Source organism: Saimiri boliviensis, chromosome 5 (genome assembly GCF_048565385.1).
Source record: "Saimiri boliviensis isolate mSaiBol1 chromosome 5, mSaiBol1.pri, whole genome shotgun sequence".
Classification (NCBI taxonomy): Eukaryota; Metazoa; Chordata; class Mammalia; order Primates; family Cebidae; genus Saimiri; species Saimiri boliviensis.
The window spans coordinates 144,495,358-144,522,775 of NC_133453.1; the positions used below are offsets into that span (position 1 = coordinate 144,495,358).

The following is a 27,418-nucleotide window of genomic DNA, read 5'->3' on the forward strand; positions in this document are numbered from 1 at the left end:
TTGAGCCACGTGACAGGATTTATTTGCTATTAAAAACAATTAACATATTAAAGTTGTCAAATTCTACCTCTACCTATCTCCAAATGTCATTAATAATGATTACTGTCTACACCTTCACCCCTAGTCAAACATGTGAAAATTAAAGATAAATAGATCTGGGAACCGGCTGCCTGCATGCAGTCTGTGAAAATCCACTGAGTTCTACACTTACGACCCGTGCACTTTTCCATAGGTATAATACACATCAACTCAAAAGTTAAAGACAGAATGGCCGGGCGCGGTGGCTCACGCCTGTAATCCCAGCACTTTGGGAGGCCAAGACGGGTGGATCACAACGTCGAGAGATCAAGACCATCCTGGTCAACACGGTGCAACCCCGTCTCTACTAAAAACACAAAAAATTAGCTGGGCACGGTGGCGCGTGCCTGTAATCCCAGCTACTCAGGAGGCTGAGGCAGGAGAATTGCCTGAACCCAGGAGGCGGAGGTTGCGGTGAGCCGAGATCGCGCCATTGCACTCGAGCCTGGGTAACGAGAGCGAAAACTCCGTCTCAAAAAAAAAAAAAAAGAATGAACAGGTTACCTAAGTCAACTTTGTGTTCTCTCTTATTAATAGTACAGTATTTCATATATTTGCCTAGATAACATGAATTCCTATTTCAAAATTTTCAATAGTAATTCTCAAAAAAACCTCGCCTGAGTCGAGTCAATACTGCTGACACCATGTGGCTAGGGGGACCAGGAGCTGAGCTCCTCTCAGCTCTTCTCCAGCCTCAAGGCCGACGCTCTCACCCTCCTGTGACTTTTCTATGAATTTAACGTTATTTCCAAACAATGTTCTCAGCGCTGTTTATTAGTAACCACCAATAATTATCAAAACAAGTTTAGAAATGAAGCTGGACTTTGATTTTGACAGTTGTTCCTCACAAGTCATTTTAATTACCTAAGTGTTATCCCAAGGTATTATTTCTACTTGCCAAAAAGAAAGTCTACCTTCTGGCTAGGCTTATAAAAGGACAGAATAAGTGCCTTCCAAGTCCCAAAGCTTAACATAATTGTCTTTAACATAAGACTCCACCTCGATAATTTCCCATAATGTCAACCTTAATGGGGAAACTAGATTTACAGGAAGTTAAGTAAAACTTCCTCATCCACACGAAGGATTAATCTTACCTGAGTTGTGAACACAATGATAAATCCTAATAACGACTTAGGTTAGAAGCACTTACAAGCCTTACAAAAGAAAAAAAAAAAATAGAAATCAAAGGTCTGATAAGATGGTAAGTATTCCAATAGATGTAACTCTTAAAATTGTAATAAAGAACTACACGTTAAAGGCAACACTTTAAACATATAAGAAAATATATAGGAGAAAAAATTTTTGTGACCTAAGGAAGGGAAGAGTTTCTTAAACAAGGCACAAAAGCATAAACTGTAAAGGCAAACAATGATGCATTAGATTGCATTTAAGATTCACAACTCGTGGACAATAAAAATTCCACAATTAAGGTGAAAAGGTAAGTTCTACTCTGAGAAGAGATACTCTATCCACAATAAAGCACTTCAACAAAACCATAAGACAGACAACATTTCAGCAGAAATATGGGCCAAGGCACAGGCAAAGCAGCTCACAGAAGAGAAAAAGAGAGCTCTGGGTACTGCAGGTGGGAGGGCCTTGTGGCACAAGCCCCTGAGGAGAGGCCCGCAACACTGAGTCAAAGCTCTGTCACCACACAGCATTTAAAGAAGTGCAGAGTGGCTGGACACGCTCGGTGGCTCACACGTGTAATCCCAGCACTTTGCGAGGCCAAGGCACGTAGGGATCACCTGAGGTCAGGAGTTTAAGACCAGCCTGGCCGGCATGGTGAAACCCTGTCTCTACTAAAAATACAAAAATTAACCAGGCACGGTGGCATCAAGTCTAAGAGGAGGCTCCAAGTGTCCAGACAGGATAACTCCAGGCACCCCTTCATAGGCCATCAGAAACCTCTTCTGATTACATTATATCAGAGGAAAACCATCCCTGTAACGGCTTCCCACCTCCACAACCCCAGGATGGCACTTTCTAACTACATCTTGGCACTAATGCTAAAACCAAGTTCTTGATCAAACTGAAGATACTGGCTCTGTTGGTGTCTGTCCAGCAGTATATAACAACAAGACCACCCTAAGACATACTTTTAAAAATTCTCTCCCAAAAGAAGGTCCCTCTTTTATGATTCCAGCAAGAAAGCTGGCTTCTCAGAAATGATGATCGGGAGAAGTATTCCAACGTATACAACATATTACATATTTTAACCATAATGAAATGTGTCAAGGCTATAACTAATTATAGTGGGGAAAATGCAGAAATATTGCCAGCTGTATTCTGCTTATAGCACCGTGAAATCCTCACACAGCTTTCCTCGCTGCAAAAATCCGTGACAATACAGAGATCCTGTAGGCCTAGTATCCATCCCCTATGTGCTGGGTTTGGGGGGATAATGTAAGGCATGCAGGGATTAAAGAGTTCACTCAAGACCACATTCGAAATTTAAAATGTATCTTTGTGACTTTATAATTAAAAATTACATGACCACACCCTGCATACTTGAAAATGTCCACTTCTCTAAAGTTCAAACAAAAAAATAAATAAGAGTGATTAGCAGACATCTAAAAGCAAGTCAAGTACAGGCAAGCATACTATTCTCCCACTCACGTACATGCTTTAGAAAGTTAGTTCAGAGAAAAGCTAATAGTTCGTATCGGCAAGCGGATTCTTTTTCTTAGGCGAAAGGTCTAACAATTCCTTGTGATCCTCACAACTGCCAGTAGTTTATCAACCTAAAGACAACACGACCTACATAACTTTTTTCACCCTAACTGATATGAGATCCTGCAAAGTGCAGGCAGAGGGAGCACGTCGCCAATCACAACAGAGGCAAGTCCAAAGCCAACTCATCTTCTCTAGAACAGGGACAGAGAAAACATCTACAAGCAGACTTCCTTCGGCAAATTTCACATATGTGTCACAGTAACTCAGAAGCTGACGTGACACCTATTCTGAAAGCAACAACTATTTGTAAACTCACAGACCATAATTAACTGTCTGAAGACTCAAGGTACACAACACATGCAAAGCCAAATGCTAATGGCTTTTTACATCATGATTCCTTTTACAAATTCAAAACACATTAAGTTTCTAAACTATGTAGGTCATTATGACCAGATGAGAACAGCCAGGCCTCTGGGAAAACAAACAGGGAGATACCCTACACTCCAGCAATTACATCTGTGGAATCAGCAAATGTTAGACAAGATGATTTTCTGGATAATCAAGAAAATATCACTATGACCATCAGCAAGCCATTATCTTTTCTTTACGTCCCAAATGCCATTTTCTTTTTTAAATCTAAGGATAAAAATGTAGAATAATACCAACTTTAACTCTAGAAAAGGGTATCATCTCTAGTTTCCTATGACACACTCAGAACTAATGACAAAGTTGACAAAATTAAGTTTTTCCCATGGTAAAGAATTGTGTTCTTACCTCGTAAGACCAGACGCACTGCACCCCTGCGAACCTGCGGACGCATCTTCCCACCTCCACGTCCTCATGGGTGGTGTACATCTCCCGGAGACACTTGCCAATGTGCGGCACCATTCTCCGAAGCACTTCCCGGCTCATGATCACGCCAGGCCCTCCCATGCAGAAGTTCTCACCAGGCTCCAGGGCCAGTTTTCCCATTTCTTCCGTGGTGCCCAGGCCTGTCTGCCCAAGGAAGAGGGGCTCGCTGCTATTCAAACTCCTCAGGAAATTCTCTAGACGATCTCCTTTGATGTACACATCATCATCTGCTCTCATAAACCATTCATACTTGTCTAAGTAGTGGTCATGCATGTACTTGAGCATCATGAAAGACTTCTTCTGGGGCGGGTAGGAGTCGTCCACACCCCGTAGTGGCACTACTGGAATTGGTACAGATGTGTCAGAACCCTCACTCGAGAAGAATTCAACTTTCCCAGGAATTGTCTTGGACCACGTTCTGGAATTAAAATAAGTATCGGTTAGAGAACAGTTTATTCCAATCTGATTTTCAGGAATTCATGTATCTGCTCATTTTGTATCGCCGTGTTCCATGGGATGATAAAAAGCTACTTGGCCTGCTTGCTTCCTCTTAATGAAAGCCTTGGTTACTGGTTATTGCAAAGTCTAATTTTCAAAAAAACCCCAGCAAAAAATGATGAGTGTTAAAACTGTTTAGTTATGGCTGAAAACCAAACTGCCAGGGCACAAAGGTCTAGGTATGCAGATTAATTCGGTGATATTATCAACTCCCTACCTATAAACTTCTCAGCTCTGTAAAACAAAAAACAAAAATCAGCTTGTTCACTCAAAAACTCTTCTTTGAACCAAGTGCCAAGTATGTACTAAGCTAAAGGGGTGCAGTGGTAAACAAAAACATGGTCCCCAACTCATGGAGACGACATCAGGAAAGACAGACACTGATCAGAATACTAAGACTAATGGGAATAATGGGACTTAATTCATTACTATGAACTAAGAGACGTTCTCCCAAAGGGCAGAACACAGGACATGAGCTAGACCAACAGAACAGGGAGCCTTCCCCTGAAACTTCCCTGGGTAAACCTCAGGGAATTCGGGGCACAAATGGGCTGTTGTGAGGCGAAGAAGGAGGCTGATACAGTTTGGCTGTGTCTCCACCCAAATCTCCTCTTGAATTATAGATCCCATGATTCCCACAGGTTGTGGGAGGGACCCAGTGGGAGATAAGTGAATCATGGGGGCAGTTTCCCCCATATGTTCTCATGGTAGTGAATAAGTCTCATGAGATCTCATGGTTTTCCAAGGAGTTTCCCTTTTGGCTTGGTTCTCATTCTCTCTTGTCTGCCACCATGTAAGACGTGCCTTTCACTTTCCACCATGATTGTGACGCCTCCTCAGCTACATAGAACTATGAGTCTATTAAACCTTTGTTTCTTTATAAATTACCTATTTTGGGTATGTCTTTATCAGCAGTGTGAGAATGGAGTAATACAGAGACAAATGTGCACGGCCCAGCAGAGTGCACCAGCGATGCAGGCCTCTGTGCTGCAAAGGCCACAGGAAGCCTCTAAAGGGAATGCGGCGGAAGACAAGATGAAGGCCCACACATTCTGAACTCCCCAGGAAGAGAGAAGAGGGCCGAAGGAAGCCAGAGTGGACACAGGGAGACCACTGAGTAAAGCACTGCAGCAGTCCAGACTCAGGTTTAAGAGACAACAGCTGCCCACCAACAGAGGGAAGATGGGTGGTCAACTGCAAGGAAACCCTGTAAAGGCTGCTTCTGCTGGGCAGCTAATTTAAGGCTATCATGTCATGCTTTTCCTCATACTTTCTTTTCACTATGTATTAAGAGCTAAAGTTGTTTAGCTACAATAATTCATTTATACAGACTACTTCCAAGAAAAACGTATCATGGAGAATAAAACAGTAAATTTCATCCTAAGATCAAAAAAGCAGTTACCAGATTATGTTCTCTCAAATTTTATTTTACCTAACTGTCACAAGTGTATTTATTATAGCGAAAAATGACTTGAAGGAGTAATGAAACCCACACACATCTTTAAGGGACTCTTAGGAGGAGAGAAGTATCTGAAAAGATGCACACCAAACCTCTAGGAAGAAGTACACAAGGAGGGAAATTGGGAGAAGGTGGAATGCGTATGGACAAAGGCAACTTTCACTTTTTATTCTATGCCTCTCTCTATCAAAGGACAATGGCATAAGTAACATATTACTTGTTTTTGAAAATAATTACTGTGATAAAATATACATAACATAAAATGAATAATCTTAATCATTTCTAAATGTGAAGTTCGGTGGCACTGACAGTGTTGTGCAGCCATCGCCACCATCCATTTCCAGAACTGTTTTCATCTTCTTAGAAAATGAGATTCTAAACATGACACTACTTTTGTAACTTTAAAAACAACTTACAATGAAGTACTTGGAAAACAAATGACTGGCTTTTCTCTTCCAAACCCAAATATGAAAAATAAAAACAACTTCAAACGTATCTCTTTCAACAAGAGGCAAAATTCTATGGAATGTAACTTTCTACCAACACGCCTCTCAGAAAGTGCAAGGATTAAATATATGCCATTTTTCATCAAATTTAGGATGTTAACTGCAAGATGCACCATTGTTTTATCTATCAACAACAAATTTTAAAAATACTGCCAATCATAATCCCATGATGCTAGTAACGATAAAACACATCCTAATTTCTGAGATGTCAAAATCAGAGAATGGACATAAGATGGTACTGTTAGTGTTTTCTCTTAGTGGATTTAAAATGGACCCATATTCTTATGCCACTTAAAGAACTTACTAAAAAAAGAACAAAAAAAAACGAAATGCAGCCCATATATTCATTCCCTGGTATTAAGAGACACTGTACTAGGTACTGCACTTCATTTTCACAAAGGATATGCTCCTGAAGAAAAAGGATGCAGAACAAACATAGAGATGTGGCAATTAATTTAAAGAAAAGCCAATCCCACCTATAAAGGGACAAGTCCTTTTGCAAATGAGACTGAACTGCAACATGCACAGAATTGGTGACAAGCTACACATTCTTCCAATGCAGTGACATCTGGAGGAGAGAGAACTTCTCAGAACTCCTCCAGCTTTGGGAAGTCAGCAAGGACCAAATTATACGGCAATGACCCCCCCATTCAAATCAAGGAGCCCCTGAAAATGCTCTTTATGGAGAAATGTTTTTCATTTGGCAGTCATAACAATTCTTTAAAGATGTAAGTAATTTCAGTGCTTGGCACATAATAGAGATCAATAAATGTGTGGACTGAATACTGCCCACTCATGTACAATAAGCGACTTAATGGTGCCACATGTGTTTCAAAAGGTCAAAATCCATTTCTATCTTGTATCTTTGAGAAATTTTCAAGCTAGGAAGCCAGGAAGATACTAAAACAACATTATGTTATTTGGGAGATGGGGTGGCTAAGAAATTCCTGCCTTCAAAGAATAACATACTAAGGAGGCAATCTATAGCATCATGGTCAAGAGCTGGCTCTGGAATCGGGCCATGGGGTTAAGAATCCCAGCTCCACTTTGGCTGAGTTACGCTGTGCCTCAGTTTCCTTATCTGTAAACTGGGGTTGCTGTGACAGTTAAATGAGTTCTCTGCAAAGTGCTTAGAAGCCTGCCTGGCACAAGGTAAGTATGACTTACTATTAGCGAAGACAAGAGTTTGCGAATCCAATAAGGTAGTGAAAGAAAAGGAAGACAGGAAAGTGTGGGCTCCACATGGACTCGTCAGTCTCAGGGGTACATGGAGCAAAGGTAATGTGGAAAATGCTTCTTACATTTCTGGCTAAAAACCTGAGTCTCATGCTATGTATCGAAACCCTTTCTTATGAAGAACTTTAGACAGTGCTATAGGATAGAAGTCTAAGACTTTAAATTTGACATGTGTTTTTGCTTTAGAACACCAGAAACTTTCCTAATAGACTGAGGATGAAACTTCATCTTAGTTTGGCTCTGCTTCCCGTGTGCCCCACCAGACAGAATTCAGTGAAGGAGGCCCTGGCAGTACAACCAGCACGTATGCAATTAATGGCTCAGCTATGACTTGAAATGGTGTAATTTGCCCAAGAAGAGAAACCAATTAATTTTAAAAACAGACAGTCTAACCTCAACCCTACAGTTTTATGGTAACTCCACCTAATTATTATCTGTTCCTTTTTAGGTAACCCAGGGAAAAAAAACCTCATGTTGTCCTTTTCTGTTCTAAATGACTGGTGGTTTGAGAGAAATCACTTGATGTCAAGTCTCTGTAAACCCTCCAATCTTAAGAAATTATGATCTTTTCAATTAGGGTCCTTTAGCTTAAATAGCTCCACAACGTGAATGAGGTCTAGAACATAAACTGTGATTCCCCACCATCCTAAGGAAGGAGGAGGGGATGCATTAATAATTTCAAAGAATTGAAGGAAATGCTGCCGAAGAAGCAAGGGGGCCGCTCTTCTGCAATATCAACAGGTCCACCTACTTCATTTTCATAAGCAAACGTCAGCTTTGCCATCAACACATTTGTTACCCGGAGCAGAGAACTCTCACTCAATTAAAACGACAAAACGTTTGCAGAGGCCTTGCCAGAAAGCTCATTTTCAATGAACTGACATCCAACTCTTGCTCCAGCCCAGATAAGACAGCTGAAATTTGAGAGTGCCAAGTGAATCTTCCATTGCTCTAGGTTTCTAAATGCTATTCCTATACTGAGTTAAATCACAGTTAAGTAATTCAGCTGGACCAATATCCGCTTAGCTAAGGAATGCCTTTGCTGGTTAGGACCTAACCCATTTATACCAGAGGTTGTAATTTTTTTTGTGTGGAAACTCAGACCTTGGTGATGACCTTGAGCAGCAGGGTATAAACGACTCCCACAAACTTAGTGTTCCAATAATGGAACACCAGGCATAAATGGGTTAATACCATAGTCTCTATTTCTATTCAGTGTTGTCTTAAGAAAAACTACATAAAATATACTTCCGTACAAAATTGAATCTATAGCATGACACTTGTCCTCGGTAAATATTCACAATATATGTGTAAGTTTAAAAAGCAGGCAACAGTATATACTTGTGATGTGGCTTACCAAGGGAACAAAAGTACATATACAAAAATAAAATAATACAACTCCACCCCAAAGTATTCACCGTGGTTATCTTTGGATGGGAAAACCAGAAAGGACTTAATAATTTTTTTTTTTTCCTGAGATGGAGTCTCATCCTGTCATCCAGGCTGGAGTACAATGGGGCAATCTCGGCTCACTGCAACCTCCTCCTCCTGGGTTCAAACAATTCTCCTGCCTCAGCCTCCTGAGCAGCTGGGATTACAAGTGCCCACCACCATGCCCAGCTATTTTTGTGTTTTTAGTAGAGACAGCATTTCACCAGGTCAGGCTGGTCTCGAACTCCTGACCTCGTGACATGTCCACCCACCTCGGCCTCCCAAAGTGCTGGGATTACAGGCATGAGCCACCACCCCTAGCCAATAGTCTTTAAGTTTTCTACATTTTCTAAGTTTTCTGCAACAGGTATATTTAGAGTTAGAAAAAAAGTTTTAACTGGGAAAAGCTTTGAAACTAACAAGCAATCAAAGAAATAAAAACATGTGACAACAGAGAATTTTTACTTTTGTAATAAAAACTTTTTTTGAGACTGGGTCTTGCTGTGTTGCCAGGCTGGAGTGCAGTGGCCTGATCTCGGTTCACGGCAACCTTCGCCTCCCAGGTTCAAGAGATTCTCCTGCCTCAGCCTCCTGAGTAGCTGGGACTACAGGCATGCACCACCAGCCCAGGTAATTTTTGTAGTTTTATTAAAGACAGGATTTCACCATGTTGGCCGGGATGGTCTCGATCTCTTGACCTCATGATCCACCCACCTCAGCCTCCCAAAGTGCTGGGATTACAGACGTGAGCCACCGCACCCAGCCACATTTTTTATCCAAGAGGAAAAACTGAAAGAAAAATGGAGTAAGACTGAGTAGTTTCTATTGCAATTTTTAAACTTTAATGGTTATCCTATTATTTACCATTAAAAAAGTGGGAAGATTTTCTGTGAGTTTCCCAAAATCACTATTACGTGTGCCATCTGATGGCTACACAGCAGTCAGTTTGAAAGTACTCATGATAAAATCATCTCGCAAGTTAAAGAAGGGAGAATATGGGTTCTTCCCTTTGTAGAACTGATGGATAAGAGGAATTACGGGTATATACAGTTGGTCCTTAGTATCCAAGGGGGAATGATCTTAGGACCCCAAAATCTGCAGATGCTCAAGTCCCTGATATAAAATGGTGCGGTATTTGCTTAGACCTTCACATATCCTCCTATATACTTTAAATCATCTCTAGATTATTTATAATATCCAATACAATATAAATGCTATGTAAATATTGTATTTATATTGTTATATTGTTATTTTTTATTGTTTTTCCCCCCAAATCTTTTCGATCCATGGATGGTAGAATCCACAGATGTAGCAGATATGCGAGGCCAGCTGTATTTACATTCTTAAAGGATTTAAGACATCTTAACCAAAATGTATCCAGGATGAGAAAAATCAGCAAGAAAATGACACCAATGAAAAATAAGAGTAGAAAACTCTAAGCAAGGAACAAAAGGCAAATCCTGGTTGGGGCTGCCCTGCCCAGAGCAAACCCTGAATCAGTTAGAGCACTCTCAGGAGTAACCACTCCCCCTGCACTGCGCTCCTGTGCTGAGACCTATCCGCCATCATGTGCCCTGTGGATTTGTTAGCGGTGGGCCCAAATTCAGCTACAAACTTTCCAGCAGGCAGCCACGAAAAGCCACAAGACTGTGTCCTACTGTTCAGGGTTAAGTGTAAAAACTCTTTCAGATACCAAGGCCTGAGGGAAACTTCTCCCTAGGTCAATGATGGAGAAAGCGGGTCAAACACGATACGTTTCCTTAAAGGAAGCACAGTGTGATGGAGCAGCAGTCCAAGTTCATCCTCCCAAAAAAGTACATGGAGGGCTCTATGCTGCCAGTCAGAGCCATGCGCCTTGAGAAAAGGCAGAGGTCTTTCAAGGCTACCAAGTGATGCCATGGGCCTCTCTTCAGCTGGAAGAAATCCCTGCTGGCAGGATGCTGCCAACACTGCTCAGTCCCTCATCTCCATCTTCTGCCCTGGTCCCAAGAGCTCTGCAGCAGAGGCATTCAGTTGCAGTTTCCCACTTCCGTGTATGTGGTTTCCGGGTATGTGGTTTCCTCTTTCAAAACCTTTAACTGTCTCATCATGCACGTCCTTATGACCTGCGCAATTTCAAACTCGTTTTAAAAGGAGGTGGGAAAACACAACAGAGGTTGTGAATGGTGGGAAAATTATTTTAAAAGAAAAATCAAATTATACTCTCTACTGTCCATCCTAAAAAATAGACTTAAGGGGAAAGCAAGCATTAAAGAACCTTTTTTCCTTCTTAATTAAACTGTTGGCAGGGTGGATTACAGGTCCCCACCTCAATAGTGGCCTGGGCACAAGCCCAGGGGGCATTCCAAGGTATTAAGAACTAAGACGACCGTGCCCTTTGAGCCCAGGTTCATAGCACACAATGGGAACAGAGACCACAAATTTTTGAAACTAAGAATTAAAATTGGGAGTGTAAATAACAGAAGGCAAATTCTGATCTCATAAGACATTTCCAAAGCTTGAAAGAGTTGCAGAGCTACTTTATATAAATTTGTATATCACTGCTGTAGAGTTAAAAGTGTAAATATGCAACCAATACTTAATAATCTGCATGAGCCAAAAATAAGTATTGTTTAACGCAAACAACTGAAGCACCCTGAACTTATTCTGGCCGACCAGTTTGCAAATCACCATCTTCCTGGACTGAGGCACTAACCCTGTATGAAGGCACCTAACAGTCACCAGCCACCCTGGCTCTACAGCCTCCACGGGCCAGCCCACTGGGTTTTCCATCCCACACACAAGTCTCCCAGGTGACCCCCCACATCCCTTTTCCAGTCTCTCGGACACTGATAAGGCTGGGGAAACGGTCATCACGGGTAAGGAGAACAGCCTTCCACACACTTCAACCACTCTCAGACCTGCTCTCAGTGTGCATGGCCTGGCAACATGAAAACCTGGGCAGAACCTGCGGGTCAAGGACACCTTTGCAATCCCCGGGCTGGATTTAACTGAAGGCCAGAAAACTCGATTCCAACATTAGCTTCTGAGGCCATATTCTGTGCCTGGATCCATGTGCTACTCTAAATCTTGCCCAGTTATCTGCGGACACTACCATCAGAAACACACCGATAATGAAGTTTAACCGTCAGCCTCTGTGCCTACGGTCCCCCTACACAACCACAACTGCAAGGGCCTCAACAACTACACTGTCGATAAACCTCAGGTGTTTGGTTTACAAACACCAACTTGACACCACATCAGAGCAGACTGTACCTTATTTTTAATCATCCAGAAAATGTATTTGTCTACAGAATAAATGCTGTAGCTATAAATGCTTCAGAAATGACACTGAATTCAGGTGAGAAGATGGACAGCTTTTATGTTTCTAAACTGTAACTAGGTTTTCTTGTTCACCAATTCCATCCCGAACAAGAAGCCAAAAAGGCATCAACAGCAGATGGAAGCACTGAGTACTGAAGACACAAAAGATGGGGCCCCTGCATTGAAAATGCTGCCACCAGATCCTCCCCAGTATCATCTGCAAGCATGAAGTTACAGTCACAGAGGAAAACCGTCGTTCCACTAACCAAGTAAATGCGTGCTAAAATAATCCTGTCCTGTCACTTCAGGATAGAATTCATGGTAACTGACTGAAACAAGAATGGCCTGCGGCAGCCGTGTGCCTAGTGGACCTCCATGCCAACAGCCTAACATGCCCAAAACAGAATGCACAGTTCCTCTCAGTTCCTCTCACAGCTGCATCTTTTGTGGTTTTACTGTAGCTTTATTACAAAATAACTGCTCACTGTAGAAAAACTAGAATATATAGAAAAGTGCTAAGAAGAATCTAAACGATCATTTGGCATCAGTGAGTACATTCTTTTATGTTTCCTTTTCTAGGGTACACAAACACATGCTTTGTTTTACTTTAAGCACAAAGGGCCTTGGACTGGCCATACTGTTTTACAGCTAACTTTCACTTAATTCTATCCTGAACCTCTCTTCATGTCAACAAAAATGTTTCAGCCACACCAGTTTTACTTGTTAGAGATGCAGACCACAGTATGGATGAATCAGTTAAGTCAATTTTGGTCCTTAGCTCCTAAAGCAGGACACCCAAGATAGCTGACATTTCCACTTCAGATGCACACCTTTAAGCACACCTTTAAAATTCCTTTGGAAAAAATTCTAGAACTCCTAGACCTCAGGAGAGCTGCATTTTAGAGTTTTTGATAAATACTACCCAAGTGCCCCTTAACAGGTACCAGTCCTGTCCAACTGCAGCCACCCTCTGCAGTGGCAACACTACTGGGCTCATCTTCCAAAACACACATCCCATCAGGCTACTCTCCTGCTGAAATGTCACCAACAGCTCTGGACACCAATCCCACAAAGCCCAAATTCCTAAGCCTGGTGCACAGACCTTCCCTCCATGGCCCTGTCCACCAGTCTGCCACCCACAGCCTACACCCAGCCCCAAGCAGCTGGCCTTTCTCATTGGTCCTTCACTAATTCCTGCCATTTCATGTTTCAGGAAACCTGTAGTTGTCTGCTTCAAAAACACTTCTTCATCTTCCAATATTCAGGTAGGGGCAAAAAAAAAAAAAAAAAGGTGGGGGTGTGGGCAAGACATTTCTCGATCCATTCACACACTGAGTGTAAGTCTCTTTCTTCTGTTCTCCCACAGTGAACTCAGGCACCTTGACAGTCCGCATCAACCAATACCGTCACTCATTTCCTTATGAGACTATGAACTCTGCAGAGACTGGGCCCAGTATTAGCAACCTACTTTCAATAAACAGCAGCTTAGTTAATGGACAGGGAAAAGTGAAGCTGCCGGTACAACGGAAACAGTCATGTACAATGCCCGATTGACAACCATAGCTATCCCTGGAATATTCTGTTTGAGGGCATCAAGATCTTGAACCATGACATAAAAACTACTGTACACTCATTTTCAGGGCCACATTGTTCACTAGTCTTCTACAGAAAATCCATAATCTGAAATGACTTGCTGCTCCAAAAGTTCACTTTGGATTTTATACGCAAAAGCCTTCTGTATAAATGTTTGCCAAATTCAGTTCCATCTAAGAAAGTGAAGATTGCGCTGAAAGGCTTCAAGATAAACATGATTTATTAGCTCAAGAAATAAGGAAATGAATTCAGATTTATAAGGTAGGAGGATCTCATTAAGGTTGGTAAAAGTAACAGTCCACCTTCCTTTAAAGCATTAGGAAGAGATCATTAACTGATAATGTTATCTTGAAATAAGATTCCTGTATCTCAAGCTAATGCTTCTCAAACATTCTTCCCACAGTCCCCTACAGACTGATGCTAATCTTTAATGGTGCCCTTGATCACTACTGCGGCAATGAGAAACCATCCACCTCTTTCTTCTGACCACATTAAAAAAAAGAGTAAAACCATTCCCTATCTTCAGCCCAGAGCGGGTAAGAACCAAAACAAATAAAAGGTGCTGGATTAGCTCAAGATTGTGGGCATAAAAATGGACAAAACAGCGAAATACGTGTGCCTTTTTCTTTTTATCAAAATGTTGATTAAAAAAATCTAAACAGCATAAAAAACTCTCTCAGCAAGGACAGGTAAGTGTAGCCAAGAAATGTCTGAAGCAGATGAATAACAAAGGGGAATTTGTCCACCGGATATTAAAATATTATTCAACCTCCATAATTTCACTGGGTGGTACTGGCACAAGAACAGACAGAAAGATCAATGGAACAAAACATGATGTCCAGAAACATACCCAAGAATGCTGAGTATGATGAAGATGGCATTTCAGATCGGTAGGGCAATGAGAACTCTGTCAACAGCACGTGCTGCTGCCACCACATACTATTTGGGGAAAAAATAAAGCTGAGATGCTTTCTACCCTTTCTAGAATTAGGAAAGAAACGTTACCTTTAAAAATCTCTCCAGGGCAGTAACTGTGAACCTGGGATAGGGGAACCTAAAATCAGAAAGGGAACGACACAGACTGAACTACATAAACATTAACCTTCCATATATCACAGAACGTAACTGAGAAGAACAGTTTTAAATATGGGAAAAATACGAATTGCATCTACTAATGCAAGACACAGGAAACCCAGAGGTCCAGACGAGCTGTCCTTAATTCGCATAATAAATGACTTCAGAGGAATCGCAGTACCATTTTAAAAAGTGAAATGACCTAGAATACAAATAATTTGCAGATAAGTCAAAATGAATTATTTTATGTTTATTTACAGAAACCCCAGCTACCCACCTCCTTTTCCTGCGTAAACCCTCCAGTGGCTTTCTAATTCATTTGGAATGAAGCTTCACAAGACTGGACACTAGCAAGCCCCTTCCGTTTCTTTCATTGGCCTTCCTGGTGTTCCTTTCCAAGCTGGTCCCTGCCTTGGGAGTTCCCAGCACTTCCCTGGCCTTGATGTTCATCAGTGATATTCACACAACTGGCTCTTCATGATCAGACCTCAGCCCAAATGCCACTTCCTATGCAGCCTTCCCTAATCACCTGACACAGAGAGGACACACCTGCCCTGCCCCAACCCTCTTCTGTTTTCTCTACAGCACCCAAGCAGAAACTCTCTTTTTATTGTCATTTCTCTGACCAAAGAACATGAGAACAAGCCTCGGTGTACTATAGTGTCCCCCAGGACTGAGGGTCTGAGAAGGACCACACATACATGTGCTTTACAAAGAAACAGATCCTAAGTAATGAATCAAGATCACTCCTGTGAACTTAACCGCTACGGTGTCACTCAGGGCCTCCAAAGGTCAGCCCTGGCTGGTCTCTGATCTGCTACACTTTGAGTTTTGTCTTGCCTCCTTTGAAAAATCTGTTTCTTGTCTCCTATCAGCTGTCACTGCCCTACTATGTTTTGGTGGTCTCCATCCACCCCTCAAGCAGATGGCAGCTCTACAAAGAAAAAATGTGTAATGATGGAGATGTTCTATCATGAAAGTGCAGTGCCTTTACTGTGGACGGGCATTATCTCCTTGGATTTTCAAAAGCCTTTTTAGCCCCTTTCTAGATCTCAGACAGTTGTTGGAAAGAAGAGGTTGCTAACTGCTAGTCCCTAGACCTAAATGCTGACATTTTCCATATTCTACACCACAGTACCATCTTACTGAAAGAGCTGCCATCTCCTTCATCCACAACCCAAATAACAGTTGTTTTTTATTAAAAATAAACAAGAGAGATCCAAGATGGCTGATCACTAGCAGCTCGGGATTGTAGCTCCCAGTGAAAGCGCAAAGAACGAGAGGACGCCACACCTTCACATGAATTCTTGTTGCTCACGCACCAGGAGATTCCCAGCGGAGGAGCCCCACGGGTCGCCAGCGCGACTCTTGTGACCGGCGAGGCCGTTTTGCCGGCACCTCGGAGCGTCGGTTCTTGGTGCAGAGTCAGAAAAGCACCATCAATCTTAACACCGCTGATTTGGTTGGCGCAGTGGGCTGCTCAGATTTCGGCGCTGAGAATCAATAAGTTGGACATCCACTCAGAAACCCAATTACAAAGACAGTAAATACAAAGACCACAGATGGATAAATTTATAACGAAGGGAAGAAAACAGCCAAAAAAGGCTGAGAATACCCAAGATCGGAACGCCTCCCCCTCAGCGGGGGATCACAGTTCCTCATCAGCAACGGAACAAGGCTTGATGGAGAACAAGTGTGTTCCAATTACAAAAGCAGGCTTCAAAATGTGAATAATGAGAAACTTCTGTGAATTAAAAGAACTTGTTCTAACTCAATCTAAAGAAACAAAGAACTTTAAAAAAAGGTTTGACGAAATGTTAACAAGAATACACAATTTAGAGAGGAATATAAGTGAATTGATGGAGCTGAAAAACACAATACGAGAACTACGTGAAGTATGCACAAGTTTTAACAGCCGAATTGACCAAGCAGAAGAAAGGATATCAGAGGTAGAAGACCAACTCAATGAAATAAAAGAAGAAGACAAGATTAGAGAAAAAAGAATAAAAACGAACGAGCAGGCCGGGCGCGGTGGCTCAAGCCTGTAATCCCAGCACTTTGGGAGGCCGAGGCGGGTGGATCACAAGGTCGAGAGATCGAGACCATCCTGGTCAACATGGTGAAACCCCGTCTCTACTAAAAAGTGCAAAAAATTAGCTGGGCATGGTGTCACGTGCCTGTAATCCCAGCTACTCAGGAGGCTGAGGCAGGAGAATTGCCTGAGCCCAGGAGGCGGAGGTTGTGGTGAGCCGAGATCACGCCATTGCACTCCAGCCTGGGTAACAAAAGCGAAACTCCGTGTCAAAAAAAAAAAAAAAACAACAAAAAACGAACGAGCAAACTCTCCAAGAATTATGGGACTATGTGAAAAGACCTAATCTACGCTTGATAGGTGTACCTGAATGTGACGAAGAGAATGAATCCAAGCTGGAAAATACGCTTCAGGATATTATTCAGGAAAATTTTCCCAACCTAGTAAGGCACGATAATATTCAACTCCAGGTAATACAGAGAACACCACAAAGATATTCCTCAAGAAGAGCAACCCCAAGGCACATAATTGTCAGATTCACCAGGGTTGAAATGAAGGAGAAAATACTAAGGGCAGCCAGAGAGAAAGGTCAGGTTACCCACAAAGGGAAGCCTATCAGACTTACAGCACATCTCTCAGCAGAAACCCTACAAGCCAGAAGAGAGTGGGGACCAATATTCAACATCCTTAAAGAAAAGAACTTTCAACCAAGAATTTCACATCCAGCCAAACTAAGCTTCATAAGTGAAGGAAAAATAAAGTTTTTTCTGAATAAACAAGCACTCAGATTTCATCACTACCAGACCTGCTTTACAAGAGCTTCTGAAAGAACCACTACACATAGAAAGGAACAAACAGTATCAGCCTTTCTAAAAAATACTAAAAAGAGCATCAATAAAATGAAGAATTTACATCAACTAACGGGCAAAATAGCCAGCTAATATTAAATGGCAGTATTAAACTCACGTATATGTCATTAATTCTAAATTTAAATCAACTAAATCCCCCAATCCAAAGACAGACAGCCAATTTGAATAAAAAACTAAAACCCATCAGTATGCTGCATCCAGACCCATCTCACATTTAAGGATACACAAAGACTCAAAACAAGGGATGGAGAAAGATTTACCAACCAACCAGAGAGCTAAAATAAATAAATAAAAAGCAGAAGTTACAATTTTGCCTCTGATAAAATAGTCGTTAAAGCAACAAAGATCAAAAGAAGCAAAGAAGGACATTATATAATGATAAAAGGATCAATGCAACAACAAGAAGAGCTAAAGATCCTAAACATATACACACCCAATACAGGAATACCCAGACATACAAGACTAATAAAGAGACTTAGACTCCCACACAATAATAGTGGGAGACTTCAACATTATTAGACAGATCAATGAGACAGAAAATTAACAACGATATCCAGGACTTGAACTCAGATCTGGAACAAGTAAACGTAATTAACATTTATAGAACTCTCCACTTTAAATACACAAAATATACACTCTTATCAGTACCACATCATATCAACTTAGAAGTTTAAACAAAATGTTGGCTGGCTCCTTGTTTGTTATTCTCTTCCCTCATTTTCTTTTATGTCTCCATTATAGGACAATTATAGGCATACCCATATTTAGATTGTATTCTAGCCCGGGCAATAAAGCAATACCCCCATCCTCTCTCCCTCTTCCTCTTTCTTTTTCTTCCTCTTCTTTATTCTTTTTCTTATTAAAAAAAAAAGAAAGAAAGAAAGAAACCAACCCCCAAATGTCAGGGAAAAAAAAAAAAATTAGATGGGCATGGTGGGCATGTGCCTGTAATCCCAGCTACTCGGGAGGCTGAGGCACGAGAATTGCTAGAACCCAGGAGGTGGAGGTTGCAGTGAGATGAGATTGCACCACTGTACTTCAGCTTGGACGACAGAGCCAGACTCTGTCCTGGGGGAAAAAAAAAAATAATAATTTTTTTTAAAAGGCTGACCAGGAAATCATGCCCTCTAAGCATTTAAAGCCTGCAAATGGCCACTAAATAAATAAATAAATAAATAAAAATAAATGAATTTGCAGTGTATGTGATGCCTGGGATTGCAGCAGCTACCGTTGGGTTCCTGGGGCAAGGCTGGAGAGTGCAACAAAAGCCTGGGCATGCCAACCAGTACCCTAGCCCATGAGGGCCTCCCCTCAGTACAGCCACGCTCCCTGCCACCTGCTTGTTTAGCAAGGTGTACAGTGTGTGGCTGCATGCTCTGTTAGAAAGCATTAAGTCCTCCCTCTATAGTTCGACTGTCATATCTTGCCTTTCTTGACTACTCAAGTAAAAAATGATAATAATAATAATAAAAATAAACAAACCCCGCCGGGCGCAATGGCTCAAGCCTGTAATCCCAGCTCTTTGGGAGGCCGAGGTGGGTGGATCACAAGGTCAAGAGATCGAGACCATCCTGGTCAACATGGTGAAACCCCGTCTCTACTAAAAATACAAAAGATTAGCTGGGCGTGGTGGTGCGTGCCTGTAATCCCAGCTACTCAGGAGGCTGAGGCAGGAGAATTGCCTGAACCCAGGAGGCGGAGGTTGCGGTGAGCTGAGATCGCACCATTGCACTCCAGCCTGGGTAAAAAGAGTGAAACTCCGTCTCAAGAAAAAATTAAATAAAATAAACAAACCCCAAACTAGAGTTTTCTCTAAGATAAAGAATGAATTCACCTTTCAGGAGAAATGTAAAACTCAGCACATCCATTTCCTAACTAGAGTTCTATCTTGTGCTACAAGAGTCAAGCTTGCTTTTATACTGAACTGTGCATGGAATTTCCAATTTAAGGGCTCAGTGTGGACTCTTCGCCTGGGCTGCAGAGTGCAGTAAAACTGTAATCATATGTTATAGCCTACAACCTCCGTCCCAATTAAGGCCTATCCCAAAAGTTCCTTAACTTTTAGCCTTAAGGCTAAAATCGTCTTGTGCCATCTGCGGTCAGTCTCAACAGAGGGTTGGCAGGCGTGAGGCAAAGGACCCTAACTGGCAGGGCAAGTCCACCTCCAGGCTCCAAGTACTCTGACTTCTTAAGATCTGAGAAACAAATGGAAATTTATGTGAGAAAGCTGGAGTGACATGACATAGCACTTCCTGACAGGAGTCTTCCTTTCTCAGAAAGGCAGAGGTGTCACTAAGAAGAATCCAGCCTAGGGGCAAACTGTTTCTGCTTTCCCCTAACCACTTGGAAAAAAAAAAATAAATAATGAGATTAAATCTTCCATTCAAAAAAAGATGAGGGAGGAGATGTGGAAAGGAGGTCAAAATTAAGAGCGTCAAACCCGAGATTGGGAAATCTTCTCCAAGTGTGAAACAGCAGTTCTAGTTTGCATTACATTTTCTGAGTACTGCCGGTGCATTAGGCCCCCAGCTGATCTGAATGTGCTGTTACTGTAACAATGAAAATTCATTTGTTCAGGGGGCATGGGGGAGATAAGGGAGTCATGTAATTTACTACTTGTACTAACTAGTTTGGTAACTGTCCCCAAATTGTGATTTTACATGGTCTGTCACTACACTAGAGTCATATGGATTTACTTTCAAAACCATGCTGTAAATCATGTATATGGTTCATCCTCAATTACTGATGTAGCTGTTTCTCTGGTCAAAAAATATGATTCCCATAAAACCTCAGGTAAAGCATGATAGATCTGGGAGACAGTCCTGAACGTCCGGTTCCCAAATTGCTGCATTAGTCTATGTCTATGCTACCTGTATTCTAAGCTTTTCAGTCGCTCAGGACCCTTCATGGAGGGATGTGGACTCTGGACTTAAGGAGGACCCTAATGGAAATGTGCAGGAACAGAGATCAAGCCATTCAAGGGACAGTCACTGAAGACCGCTTTCAACGTCCTTCACAGTCCTTCATTTCCTGCCTTAAAGGCAACGGAGATCATATATGCTTTTCCCCTCACAACATCTACTGCCTGAAAAATCTGACCAAGACTGCATTTAAAAACTGAAGTGTAAAGGTATTGTTTTTAAGAACAAACACCAAGGCGGGCGGATCACCTGAGGTCAAGAGTTCAAGATCAGCCTAACCAACATGGTGAAACCCCGTCTTTAAAAAAAATTATAAAAAAAAAACCGAAAACGAACAAACAGCTGCCGGGAGCGGTGGCTCACGCCTGTAATCCCACCACTTTGGGAGGCCGAGGCCAGCGGATCACGAGGTCAGGAGTTCGAGGCCAGCCTGACCAGCCCGGAGAAACCCTGTCTTTACTAAAAATACAAAATTAGCCGGGCGTAGTGGCGCATACCTGTAATCCCAGTTACTGGGCTACTGGGGAGGCTGAGGCAGGAGAATCGCTTGAACCCGGGAGGCGGAAGTGACAGTAAGCTGAGATTGCGCCAGCCTCCAGCTCAGCCACGCTCAGCACTGGCTGCTCTGAAATTTCATGTCCACACCATTCATGCTCTAAACCATTCCCTATATTGGTTTGTTCTGTGGCTGGATAAAACCCAAACTTTATCCATACAGTGTTTCTGTACTTCACACATACAGAGTTTCCATCAAATCCCTTTATTGAGTCTACAACGGTCTCCAACTTCAAATTCACTCCAATACAAATCTGATTCTAACCATGCCAGCCATTCCAAAATCATCTCCCCTCTAAAGCCTACATTGGCTAATCCTTTGTTAAACCTGAACACGATTCCAGCTACTTTTATGACTCATTTGGCCAACTAGGGCCCAGTTACTGGATAACAGGCATGCACCACTAAGCTGAACTAATTAACACCAGAATGCAGTTTTCCACTGAATCTACCAAGGGCCAAGAACTGCTTTTCCCCACGGTTCCCTCTCTCTTTACTCATCAGACTGGTGTGGTCCAGGGTGCTGCGGGCATTCTCTTTCATTTATAGGAGTGCCTCCCACGGCGAAATGTAAAAAGTATGATGTAGAGAGGGAGAACTAATCTACAAGGGCTCTAGGTTTTCAAGGACAAAGGTTCTCATTTTAGGGAATCCAACAATAACTCAATTGCCTCCACTTTCATAGGTACTGTACAATGAGTTTCCCAATATTATGAGGGAGGCCCGATCTGTCAGGCTCTCTTAACAAGAGGGGCTTGGATTTGGAAAGGCTAAAGTGCCTTAATCAGGGCGAGAGGCACACCCAGTGAGGTCCATTGGACCCCAAAGGCCATGTTCTAGAGCGTTGCGCTCGCCATCCCACCTCCGATCCGTTCTCCCCCGGCCCGGCATCTCCCGCGAGGCACCCCCCTCCCGCCGGAAGCCCAGGAAGGGCCTAGGAAGCGGGCGGAGGCGAGAGCCAGGAGAGGACCCGCAAAGCCAGCCGCCGGGACGCCGAACGCAGGAGGCTCACCTGTAGGCGGCCACGGCGCGGGTCTGCAGGTATTTCTGGGCGGTCATGACTCCCACGAAGAGAAAGTTCCTGTCGCGCTGGCCGCCATCTGGAGCAGAGCCGGGAGGCCAGAGCTGCGCCCCGCGCGCATCGCCGCGCGTCCCGCCGGCCTGGGAAGCCGCCGCCTGCCCGGACCGGCAGCCCTCGGGGCTGGCGCGGCGCCGTGGGCCCGCTCGCTTCAGCTCGGAGGCGCGGGGCAGGACGAGCCGCGAGGCCAGCACGAAGCCCAGGACGAGCCCGAGCAGCACGCTGAGCCAGGCGCGCCGGCCGCGCGCGGCCATGCCCGCGCCGCTCCGCCCGCCGGGCCGCCGCCGCCGCAGGCTCCGCGCGCCCTCAGCCCGCCGCCCCCGCCCGCGGAGGCCAGCCCGCCCTAGCGCCGCGAGGCCCGGCCCGGGCAGCGCAGCGGCCGCCGCGGGCCCGCCGCGCCCATCGCGGCCCCCGAGCCGCCCGCAGGCCCCGCGCCGGCGCTTTGTTCCGCACGCCCGCCCCCGCCGCCGCGGCCTGCGCCTTTAAGAGGGGACCATGCCCGGCGCGCGCCGGCGGCGGCTCGGGCGCGAGGCGGCGGCGGCTCCTCCCGCTCGCGCGCGGAGGCGCGGGACCGGCACGACCGCGACGACGGTGGCAGCCGCGTCCGGGCCCCCGTCCCGCCCCGCCCGCGTCCCCCGGCTGGCTCGGCTCGGCTCGGCTCGCGTGGCGCCTGCCCCCGTCCTCTTCGTGGCCGGCGCCGCCGCCGCAGCTGCACATCCTCCGGCTTAGCTCGCCATTGCAACAGGAGCCCCTCACGTCACGCACAGCGCGTTATGAAGGGGCCCCGCCGGCGGCGCGTCGTGGCCCCTCTCGGGATCCGTCCGCGACGCGCGATTGGCGCAAAAGTGAATGAGGGGCGGTTCACGTGGCCAAAGTTTGACCAAAAAAAAAAAAAAAAAAAAAAATCCTCTAGGGCGCCCCGCCCGCGCGGTCTGCGACGGGGGCGGCCGGGCGGAGGGGGCGTGGGCTCCGGCTCGGCGCCCGCGGGGCCGGAGCTGCCCGTTATCCGCGCCCAGCACCCGGCGCGAGGGCGGCGGGTTCCTGCACCGCGGCGCCGCGGCGCGAACCTCGGCAGCCAGCCTTGCGACGGGGGCTTCTCTGCCCCCAGACTCCACGCTGCGCACGTCCGCCCCGCACAGACCGTCCTCGCTGCGCCCCGCAGCCACGCCCTTCCTGCCGCCGGCCCGGCCTCCCGCTCCCGGCCCCGCGCTCCGGCTCCCGGCCCCGCGCTCCCGACCACACTGCAGCTTTGTCCGCCGTCCGGCGGCGGCCGCACGCGGGGATCAGCGGTCCCGGAGCGCCGAGGACGAGCGCGCCTGCGAGTTGACCGTGAATTCAGTTACCTTGTTCCCTGTCTCTAGTGTCTACATAAAATAAGAAAAAAAAAAAAAAAAAAGCATCTTTAGTATTTAAGGTCCACGCTTCTCATACAGTACTAGCATTTAATGAATTTTTTTTAGACGTGGAAAATGATGTTAATGCGCTGCATGGTAAACCTTACTTTTATTTGCACGCTGTGTGGGCAGATAGCCGGCTAGTGCCCCTAGCCTGGGACTTTGTCAGTATTTTAATATAGTCTATCTGCAGAAGTGCCGTGGATTTCTAAAGACAGATTTTGGGTCCCAGATCCTCTACTCCGGATTTTAAGGTTTTTTTTTTTTTTTTTTTTTTTTTTTCCTTTTAAACCTCATCCCTGGGCACAAACGGATTTTAAGTTGTATACATTTTCCTCCACAATACTTCAGCTAAGGCAACAAAAGTGGAGGTATCCCTGTAACAAAAGCTGTGTAGGGTTTCAGTCTTGTTACTTAGTCACCAGTATATTGGGGGTTTCTAATGAGACTTTTGAAGGACAAAGTATTTCCCTGGGCCTGAGAAGTTGTCTTCATTTAATCAAATAAACACAGGAATTAGGACAGAAAGTAAGCATGCTTGGGGCAATCCTGGGACCTTTTCTTCATTGTTGACCAAATGGTTGAAGTAGTATCGCTCAGTTTAAATTACCGAGCTGTGGGAGCTTCAGATAGGCACCTGAATGGTGGTCACTCTTGTTTATTCTTTGGATAGTACCACTTTCTTTGACACTTGTGATTTATGTTAAAAATAGTTCATTACCCACCTTCCCACAGACTCCCTCCCTAAGAGGTGATCCACATCTAAAAATAAAATACTCATTATGCCGTGAATACAGGATTCCAGCAGTGGTCTTGGGAAAAATACAGAACATACAACCATGAATTACAGGCTCGAAAACCATCGAAAGAGGTTTCCAGTAAGACATAAACCACACATGCTGAGGAGTCACCAGATCCCCCACATTCAGCAGCAGCCCCATCATTCACAGTGATTTACATAAAGCACAAATCTGGCAACATGCAGATGTTGAATTTTGTGGCATAGTCAATGATTTCATTATTTTCTAACCTGCTTTAACTTACCTCGTTTTCTTCTAAACTAGAATCCAATGAAAAGCATATAAATACGTGACGGGGATGATATTTTGAGGATGCCAAATATTTTGTCCTCCTCAGTATCCTGGTTCCTAGTTGTCCCTCATTTCCTAGGTCAACAGCCTCACCTGTCTCACCTGCAGGCTCAATGGGGGTCTTTCATAATGTGGAAAGGATACCCTTTTCTTCGTAAAGGCTGAGCCTGAAGGCTTACAGTTTCCTGGAGAAGGAGAGTAACACTTAAGGGGAGCCCCTCTGGGAAAAGAGGGGAATGCCAGGCCAAGGGAGGGTTGGAAGGAGAAGAGAGAAACTGAGGTCCTGTAGAGTCTGCCAGGGCAAGGGACTAATTTTGGCCTGCAGCCTAGGAGCAGGGGAGGGAAGCTTTTGCACAGCTTGAAGGAGCAGCTGGATTGTTGAGCTGAGGCCGTTCTCCTGGGGAGGAATCCAAAAGTGTCCCAGCAGGGGGCCTGGATCAGGAGACAGGGCTATCCTAAGTGGGGACTTCACAGCCAGTAGCAAATACCTGGAATCAAGAACTTCACTGACAGCCAGAAGCCTAAAGAGCTGCACAGAACTGTGCCCCCAGTATGAAGGCCTGTGCAAAGCACACCCCGACTAGTCAATACCAGCAAGGAGCCAGGGAGGACAAGGAGGGTGTGGAACATCTGCCCCCAGTGCACACACATGCTTCCTTACCCGAAGCTCCTGGGTGCCAAGGCTGCTGCTCCTCATCCTACGTAGCCCCCCTCACCCTAATTTATTTTTAAAGGTAAGGAGAAGGCAGCGTGAATCAAAGTTATAGGCATTTCACTGCAGTGAGCTGAGGAAAGACTTTTCATGATTCCGGGTTTCTTGATTTCACTGTGCTACGGTCCTTCTCTGTTGAGGGTCATTGATCATTTTTCTTATCATAAGAGAAGGGGAGGTGTTAACTGTTAACAGGAACACTTTAAGGGAAGCCCTGGACTGTAGTTATTCCATGAAACTCCCAGTGGCACACAACTGGCCCAAGAGGTGGACTGTGACGGGTCAGGGATCAGGAGTGTGGGACTGAGTCAGCTCCGCATGGAGTGAGTTCCACTGGGAGGGGCTCTGAGACGCTAGCTGTCTCTAAATGAGTTTTTCTGCTGGATCATGTTAAAGGGTCCTCCATAGTGATTCCACACCAATATTTAGAAATGTGTTCAAAAATCCCAGATCACCTAACTTCCCTTCTGTATTCATGAGTGTGACTCTTTATGACACATCATTAAAATTCATTGCTACCTACCTTACTGAACATTTTCTCATAGATTGCAACTTTCTTCCCACACACTCTACATTTTTTCTGCTGGTAATACATTGAAGGCCTGTTACCAGTATAACATTTCATATAATTTGCAGCAATTTCTTGGAAACCCTCGGTAAATACCTCAATCGTTTGTTGGCAGCAAGCCTCAGACAACGGACAGAGTTCCCTGTAAGGGCTTCTGCGCTCACACCTCACACAGGGGGCCTTGGAGAAAGTGGTAATTTTTATTGAAAAAAACTTTTAGAAATGCCTGTTTTAAGAAACAGTGAATGCTGAGGAGTTCTAAGAATCCACCCTTTCAGAAGGTTCTGCTTACTGCCTGCAAAGAAGAAAATCTACAGTGACCACTTTACTAACATTGCCACTTAACCTCTGTTAACCAATAAAATGCTGCTCCATTATTAATGCCGCTATTAAACTTACAAGCAAGATCCTCATTAGGTTATTAATTTTGCTCAATATTTTCTTCTGCTTGCAGCATTTCCAGTCAGATGCAGGAAAGGGCAAGTGAGCAGGGCTTATGTGCGGGCTTCAGACATTGGCCTGCCCAGCCCTGGGTGTTCTGGAATGTCCTTCAGTGCTTCGTGCTGCCAGATTCTGCTTATCAGTAGTGTGCTCTGTTTCCGTCAGACGTTGAGTCAGTGTGAGTGCTTCTCACACAAGTATGTGTCTGTGTGAGTGTGAGTGTGTGACAGAAGACTCAGAAGAAATTTAAATTTAGTACAACTCTGTGGGCTGGCCGGATGGGATATGATCTTCCTAACTAGAAGATGTTGGGTGCCGCCAGTACAGGCACTTTTGGGAAACAGCCTGAATGTCCTTTGGGAGATAACCTCACTGCAGAGACTGAGGACACTTGGCTTCTGGTGTAAGAATTAATCCTTGTGTGGGGGAGACATTTGTCTTTCCCATCCCTTGCCAAGAAATGCATTATCTTTAAAAGCAGTGCCAGAGTTTCCACAGCTGGGGAGTTCGCACAAAGACCAAGCTTCCACCCACAGGAGGGAACCTCCTGTCGGCACCCAGGCATTGGACAGCTGGGCAGCAACATGGCCACCTGAGGGCTCTGCACAGCTGGGGCCACATGTGCAGCTCAGACTCTATTCCTTCTGAAGGCCTAACGAAGCATAAAATTGCTTGGGAAAAACATTCAAGCTGCAGAAGAAGGTTTAAGCTACAAATGGATACAGCAGCAATAGGGATCTACAAACATCTGAAAGTACAATGCAAGAGAAAACACTGTCACCATAAGACCTGTGGCTAAGTGGCCCCAGGTCATTGATGTTTTACACACCCGGTACTTATGCTATCAAACCCAATGCTAAGGTCATATATGCTCTTAAGGCACACCTCAATGCTGTTATCCAAACTTGGCAATTAAGGCCTCTCTAGGAATAATCACTCCCCCTAAACTCTGAGGGAAGTAGGTAGGTTTAGCAAGCACCCAAGATGATTCTGATACCCAGAGTGGTTTGAGAGCCACAGGTCTCTGCTTTCATGTGGCAAATGGGCCAGT

General features: G+C 44.5%; 1 protein-coding gene across 1 annotated transcript in view; it reads right to left on the reverse strand.

The window, feature by feature from the left end:
* The window catches only part of CHSY1 (chondroitin sulfate synthase 1), a 74,016-nt gene extending 51,562 nt beyond the window's left edge, over nt 1-22,454 (reverse strand). The window contains exons 1-2 of the mRNA XM_003940563.4: nt 22,096-22,454; nt 3,529-4,024 (exon numbers count right to left, since the gene is read on the reverse strand). Of these exons, the coding sequence (XP_003940612.2) occupies nt 3,529-4,024; nt 22,096-22,415 (816 nt within the window). The 5' untranslated portion in view covers nt 22,416-22,454. The remainder of the gene's footprint in view (nt 1-3,528; nt 4,025-22,095) is intronic.
* Nucleotides 22,455-27,418: the final 4,964 nt, after the last annotated feature.